The sequence below is a fragment of the Eulemur rufifrons genome, chromosome 9, assembly GCF_041146395.1.
Source record: "Eulemur rufifrons isolate Redbay chromosome 9, OSU_ERuf_1, whole genome shotgun sequence".
Taxonomy (NCBI): domain Eukaryota; kingdom Metazoa; phylum Chordata; class Mammalia; order Primates; family Lemuridae; genus Eulemur; species Eulemur rufifrons.
In genome coordinates, this window is record NC_090991.1 from 12,965,932 (window position 1) to 12,973,483 (window position 7,552).

Sequence of the window (7,552 nt, forward strand, 5' to 3'; positions counted from 1 at the left end):
AGGAGGCCAGCAGGGGCGGCACAGCGTCCCGGGTGGCGGCAGGAAGCCTGGGTCCCCACATTGTGAGGCACCAAGGGCACACTCGCCACCCTGGGCCTCAGCTTCCCTGTTTGAATGTCGGTGGTCATGGCGGTGGAGGGACTGGACAGTCCTAGGGGGTCCACTCAGCATCACAGTTCGGGCACACGTCTGTCCCGACTCAGCTTCGGGGTCCTCAGGGCAGGCATCCCACACGAGGGGCCGGGGAGTAGATCCCACAGATTTCTCCAGGAATCGCTGGGCAGAAGAAAACTGCCACTGCTGCTGCCTTCTGACCCTCCACGCGGGAGCCAGAACCAAAACGTCCTGCTTTGCAAAGAACGGAAGAATTCCCATGTGGACACTGACAGGCGACACTGTTTCAGAGGGAGAACAGCATCGGCGGGGGAGGATAATTCTGTGCCTGGTCTGGAGCCCCCAGCCGTGGAGGAGGAAGGGGGAAAGGACGGATCTTCCCGAGCTGGCTGCAAACCCTTCCCACCCCTGCTGCAGAGGCCGCAGCGTTTGCAAACTGCGGCACGATATGTTCAAAATCGCTTTCCCTTAAAAGTAAATGTGCATTTCTGGGTATAGACCCAAAAGAATGGAAAGCAGGGACTTGAACAGATACTTGTGCACCCGTGTTCATAGCGGCATTATTCACAAAGCCAGCAGGTGGAAACAACCCGTGTCCACCAACGGATGAATGGCTAAACAAAATACAGCATATGCAGACAATGGAATATTATTCAATCTTAAAAAATAAAGGACATTATGCTAAGTGTGATAAGCCAGACACGAAAGGACAATACTGCATGATTCCACTTAAATGAAGTGTCTAGAATAGGTGCATTTATAGAGACTGAAAGTAGAAAAGAGGTTACCAGGGACTGGCCAGGGGGAGTGAGGGGGCAATCGGGAGCTATTGCTTAATGGGTACAGAACATCAGTCTGGGATGACGAAAAGGTCCAGAGATGGATGGTGGTGACAGCTGCACAACAACGTGAATGTACTTAATGCTACTGAACTGTGCACTTAAAAATGCTTGAATTGGCCGGGCTCAGTGGCTCACGCCTGTGATCCTAGTACTCTGGGAGGCTGAGGCGGGAGGATCACTCGAGGTCAGGAGTTCGAGACCAGCCTGAGCAAGACCGAGACCCCTGTCTCTACTAAAAATAGAAAGAAATTATATGGACAGCTAAAAATATATATAGAAAAAATTAGCCAGTCACGGTGGCGCATGCCTGTAGTCCCAGCTACTCGGGAGGCTGAGACAGGAGGATCGCTTGAGCCCAGGAGTTTGAGGTTGCTGTGAGCTAGGCTGAGGCCACGGCACTCTAGCCCGGGCAACAGAGCAAGACTCTGTCTCAAAAAAAAAAAAAAAAAAAATGCTTACATTGTAAATTTTATGTCATGTATGTTTTACCACTGTTAAAAAAAAAAGTAAATGTCGTGATTGTAATATCAAAAAAGTGGCAACATTGTCGATTCACAGTTTCAGGGTTTGCTTAAACAAATTATGGTCCCTCCATACAACGGAGCACCAGGCAGCCCTGTACCTGATGTTAGTCTATGTGTTGATCTAAAGGTGTTCCGTAAGAGTGTACCAAATCATGTCCAGGATGATTTTATTTAGGTTGAAATAATAAAAACAAATAAAAGACAGCCTGAGCAAGAGCGAGACCCTGTCTCTATGAAAAATAGAAAAATTATCCAGGCATGGTAGCACATGCCTGTAGTCCCAGCTACTTGGGAGGCTGAGGCAGGAGGATCGCTTGAGCCCAGGAGTTGGAGGTTGCAGTGAGTTATGATGATGCCACTGCACTCTAGCCAGGGAGACAGAGTGAGACCCTGTCTCAGTAAATAAATAAATAAATAAATAAAAGACTTAGGAGCTGGCCAGTCATAACTTATTTGACTACTTGCCCCCATGAACTCTGAATAATACAGAAGTCCATTTAAGATTATTTTTGGTGGCGGCCCTTACAGAGGGGCTGTGATCAGAGTTAAAATCTGTGTCCCCTTTTTTTCTTTTTTTAGCAAAAGAAATGTCCACCCTCACAGAATAAAAAGTGTCAGGAAATCACCTGGGAATCACTCATCAGAAATCCTGTGATGGCTCACACCTGTAATCCTAACACTCTGGGAGGCCGAGGTGGGAGGATGGCTTGAGCTCAGGAGTTCCAGACCAGCCTGCGCAAGAGTGAGATGCCATCTCTACTAAAAATAGAAAAATTAGCTGGGCATGGTGGCACACACTTGTAGTCCTAGCTACTCGGGAGGCTAAAAGCAAGAGGATCCCTTGAGCCCAGGAGTTGGAGGTTGCAGTGAGCTATAATGACTCCACTGCACTCTACCCAGGGCGACAGAGCAAGACTGTGTCTCAAAAAAAAAAAAAAAAAAAAATCCTCAGGGAGTCTCTTCTTTTAGAAGATGGATCAATACAGATGCCTTCGGCTGCAAGTAACAGCAGACCTAACAGCAGCTAAACAAGGATATTCATTAATTATCTCACATGAGAAGTCAAGAAATAAGCAGTTTCAAGGTTGGTAACTCAGTCGCACCAAGACATCATGAGAGACTCCATGTTTTCCATCTTTCCTCTCTGAAATCTTTATAGTGTTGGCCTTTGGTTACTCATCTACTGCTGCGTAACAAACGCCCCCCAAAACTCATGGCTTTAAACAATAGTATTCATGTATTATCTCTTGTGGTTTCAGTGGGTCAGGAACTCGGGAGCAGCTTAGATGGGGGGCTGTGGCTGAAGGTCTCTCGTCTTTGCTGTCATCTGAAGGCTTGACTGGGGCTGGAGGCTCCTTTTTGAAGGGGGCTCCCCCACGTGGCTGGCAGGTTGGTGCTGGCTGTTGGCTCCTCTCCAGGTGGGCCCCTCCCCAGGACTGCTTGAGTGTCCTCCCAGCATGGTGACTGGTTTCTCCAGAGGGACTAATCCAGTAGGGACCAAGGCAGAAACTGCAACACCATGCATGACCTCGCCTTCCAGGTCTCTATTTTGCTGTGGTCTGCTGGTCACACGGGCCAGCTGTGATTCATCGTGGGAGGGGACTACCCAAGGGCACCAATGCCACGTCTTGCAGGCTGGCTACCACGGCCTCCATCTTGGGGTGTATCATCTCACACATAAGAAGGAAGGGGGTTCCTCCTGAAATGTGTGTTTATTAGGGAGGAAAATCCTTTCTAGAAATCCCCCAGCTAGTGTCCCCTCAGGGTCCATTGGCCAGGATTCAGTCACATGTCCGTGCCCCAGCTGCAAGAGAAGCGGGGAAGGTGGCCGCCTCTGTCTGCGAGGAAGAAGGGGAAAGACTCTGGTCGTTGGGTGAGCAGACAACGTCTTCCACGGATAGCTAACCACCTCAGAGCCCCTGTGTCTGGAGGGTTTAAACGAGCTCCTGGTGTGGCCTCCCAAGGAGGAGAGGAAATTTTGAGGTTCTGCAACTAGAAGGTGGCAGATGTCAGAAGCAGTCCCAACCTAGGGCTCCTGAAGCTAGCGGTCAATAGATAGCAGAAGGTGTGCAGGGAAACAAGAGCTGCTGAATTCTGAGAGCCACGAGCTTGGAATCTCAAGCCTGGGACCCTCCCGCTGTTGGCCACGTTTTCAAAAAGCATCATTCACCAGCGCGTCCTGTGGACGGGTTAGGACCAGGCTTCAATAGCGACACCATGTGGTCATGGGGAGCAATAGCAGTCATGAAGTATTCCAGGCAGGGCATAAGCCCCGCTTATTTCTGGATAATTCAAGGTGGTCTCAAGATTCTGGATTTCTTGGCAATAAGGCATACGCAAGCGTGGACAATTAATTGGGAAAATAAGAGTTGTGACCATATCGTATACCAAGATGTGGAACCGACCGTTTATAAAGTATATACACATAGCAAAACTGTGAAAGGCAATGTCCCAAAGGGTTAACAGTGCCTGTCTCAGGCTCATGGAATTATAGATACATTTTTTCCTTTATTTTTTTTCTATCTTTACTTGTCAATAATAATGGCAAACACTAACATAGCATACATCATGTGCTCAACACCTATGGATTAGGAATGATAATTATACTTACTTTGTGATGAGGAAACTGAGGCACAAGGAGACTAAGTCCCTACCCCATCTGGCTCTGAACTCTGCGCTCCTATCCTCTCTGCTGGACTACCTCCTTGTCTTATTTGTGTATATTGATTTTTCTACAGTGTACACCTTGTCTAGTAAGAATAAGATTAAATACAAGAAAAGGAAAAGTAGTGGTATATGTAGCTTTTATTATATAATCAGAAACAAATAATGCTACAAAACAAAACAAAATACACATGTGACGTGTGCTATCCACGCGGCTGCAGGGGTCAGGGGTCAGGACTGCAGGTGCCACATGGGTGCAGCAACCCAGAAAGGTCAGGAATTTGTGCCTGCAAAGGCTCCTTCCCCCTCCTCGCCTGGGCTCTCCTGATTTGATAGCAGTCTGGAAAATTCCTCCTTTCCCTTGGAATCTATACATAGCAGGACTAGCAGTTAGTAGGGACCTAGGTCTGGTGAGCGATGGGCCTAGACTGAGGATGGGGGGTGGGGTGGCCCACTGCAGGGAAGGGGAGGAAGAGAAGCAAAGGACAAAAAGGGGAGGGAAAGAGGAAGTGGGCAGAGATGGATGAAAAAGGAGGAAGAGAATGCTCCAAACCCTCATCCTCAGCTCTCACGGCTCCCTGAGCTTTCAACACCCACCCCATGGGCTTCTTGATGCCACTTCATGGTTCAGACTCCACTCGTCACCTCCTCCAGGAAGCCTCCAGGCTTGGCTAAGTGCATATCTTTATCATGACATTGACTGCTCATTATTGGGGTTTTCTGGCTCCTCCACTGGTCAGGGAGCACCTTGAGGGAAAGGCGGTGTCTCAGCCATTCCTGCTGGAGTCTGGCCCAGGCCTCCACCAGGGCACGAAGACAAGACAAGTATTCTGAATGAGTGACTCTAGCTTCTCAGGCCTCCAGCCACACCAGCCTGGGAGTGATAACAGGCTCTGGATTTCAGCAAAATCATTACTTTTTTTTTTATTTCTGTTTGTTTTGTTTTTTGAGATAGGATCTCACTCTGTTGTCCAGGCTAGAGTACAGTGGTGCAATTATAGCTCACTCAAACTCCTGGGCTCGAGCAATCCATCTGCCTCAGCCTCCCATGTAGCTGTGACTACACGCCACTATGCCTGGCTAAGTTTTTAATTTTTTGTAGAGATGTCAGTCTCACTGGGTTGCCCAGGCTCGTCTCGAACCCCTTCGGTCCTCCCACCTTGGCCTTCCAAAGTACTGGGATTACAGGTGTGAGCCACCGCACCTGGCTCAGCAAAGGTATTTATATCACTCTAGTCTACACAGTAAAATAGCTAGAAAGCTATCCCCTTTTGAAAATACGACCCCACACTTCTTTTGGGGTTGTGCAGAGGAAGTCTGGCATGTGCATGGAATACCCTCTCAAGCGTGCTCTCTGCACACAAGGGCATCTCTCTGCAGGGTGCCACGTGTCTCTCAAGCTTGAGTCCTCACTGCTAATGAAGGAATTTGGAGACCCAAGGGACACGAGGCTCAGGTTCTAGTCCCAGCTCTGCCTCCACATGCTCCTTGCTCCAGCTGTGACACCCCTGCCATCAGAGAGCAGAGGGAGAACCAGGCCCCAGCTCTGTGTCAGTTAGACTACTCACCCTCACACACACAAGCCACTGGAGAGAAGAGGACCCCACAGCTGGCTAAGAGAGCAGACCCCTGAGAAAGTTCTACCCCCGTCTTGGCTATACCACCCTGGAAGCAGAGGAAGCAAAGAGGTATCTGTGGCCCTGTAACAGGCAGCTTGAACTAGTTCTCTATTGGTGCTTAGCAAATTACCCCAAAATTGTGTGGCTTCAAAAATAATAATTTTATTATTATAAGAAGTATGCACCATGACCAATGGGTGCAAAAATATAGTTAGGTAGTTAGATAGAATGAACAATATTTGATAGCACAACAAAGTGACTATAATCAATAGTTAGGGTATAGTGGAATTGGAATATTCCTAACACAAAGAAATGTTAAATGCCTAAGGTGATGGATACCCCAATTACCTTGATTTGGTTAATTCACATTGTATGCCTCTATCAAAACATCATATGTACCCTATAAAGATATACAACTATTATGTATGCATATTAAATAAAAATTAAAAATTAAAAAAAAAAAAGAATTGGCCAGGCGCCATGGCTCATACCTGTAATCCTAGCACTCTGGGAGGCCAAGGTGGGAGGCTCACTTGAGGTCAAGAGTTGGAGACCAGCCTGACCAAGAACAAGACCCTGTCTCTACTAAAAATAGAAAAATTAGCCTGGCGTGGTGTCAAGTGTCTGTAGTCCCAGCTACTCAGGAGGATGAGGCAGGAGAATTGCTTGAGCCCAGGAGTTTGAGGTTGCTGTGAGCTACAATGATGCCACTGTACTCTCTACTCAGGGCAACAGAATGAGATTCTGTCTCAAAAAAAAAAAAAGAATTATACACCATGACCAAGTGAGATTTATCCCAAGGATGCCAGGTTGGTTTAATATCTAAAAATCAATTAATATAGTATATCACATCAATAAAATAAAAAACAAAAATCGCACGATCATCTCAATAGACACAGAAAAAGCATTTGACAAAATCCAACACCCTTTCATGATAAAGGAAAAAAAAAAAAGCACTTGAACTAGGAATAGAAAGGAACTTCCTCAATCTGATACAGACTTCTATAAAAAACCCACGGCTAACATACGTAATGATAAAAGCCCGAATGCTTTCCTCTTAAGATCAGGAACAAGACAAGAGTGTCTGCTCTGGCCACTTCAATTCAATATTGTACTGGAGGTTCCAGCCAGGGAAATTAGGCCAGAAATTACCCAGTTTGAAAAGGAAAAAGCAAAACTATTCACAGATGACTGATCTTATGCATAGAAAATCCTAAGGAATCCACGAAAAGACTATTAGAACTAATAAATGAGTTCAGCAAGGTTACAGAATACAAGATCAATACACAAAAATAAATTATGTTTCTAATACAATTTGCAATGAACAATCTGAAAATGAAATTAAGAAAATTCTATTCACAAAGCATCAAAAAGAATATAATACTTAAGAAAAAATTTAACAAAAGAACTTTAAACTTATGCTCTAAAAACTGTAAAACATGTTGAAAGAAATTAAAGAAGATCTAGGCTGGGGATGGTGGCTCACACCTGTAATCCCATGACTTTGAGCGGCCGAGGCAGGAGGATTGCTTGAGGCCAGGAGTTCGAGACCAGCCTGTGCAACATAGTGAGACCCCATCTCCACAAAAAATAAAAATAAAAATAAATTAGCCAGGCGTGGTGGCATGTGCATGTACTCCCAGCCACTCGGGAGGCTACATAAAGGGCTTGCTGGAGTGGGTACATCCCCTTCTGCCTTCTGCCATGTGAGGAGCACAGTGTTCCTCCTCTCCAGGCACTCAGCAACAAGCTGCCATCTTCGAACCAGAGACTCAACCTGCCAGTGCCT

At 46.5% G+C, this 7,552-nt stretch overlaps 1 protein-coding gene across 1 annotated transcript in view; it reads right to left on the reverse strand.

The window, feature by feature from the left end:
* Nucleotides 1–5,659, reverse strand: part of SPNS3 (SPNS lysolipid transporter 3, sphingosine-1-phosphate (putative)) — a 52,000-nt gene extending 46,341 nt beyond the window's left edge. The window contains exon 1 of the mRNA XM_069483445.1: nt 5,651–5,659. Within this exon, the coding sequence (XP_069339546.1) occupies nt 5,651–5,659 (9 nt within the window). The remainder of the gene's footprint in view (nt 1–5,650) is intronic.
* Nucleotides 5,660–7,552: the final 1,893 nt, after the last annotated feature.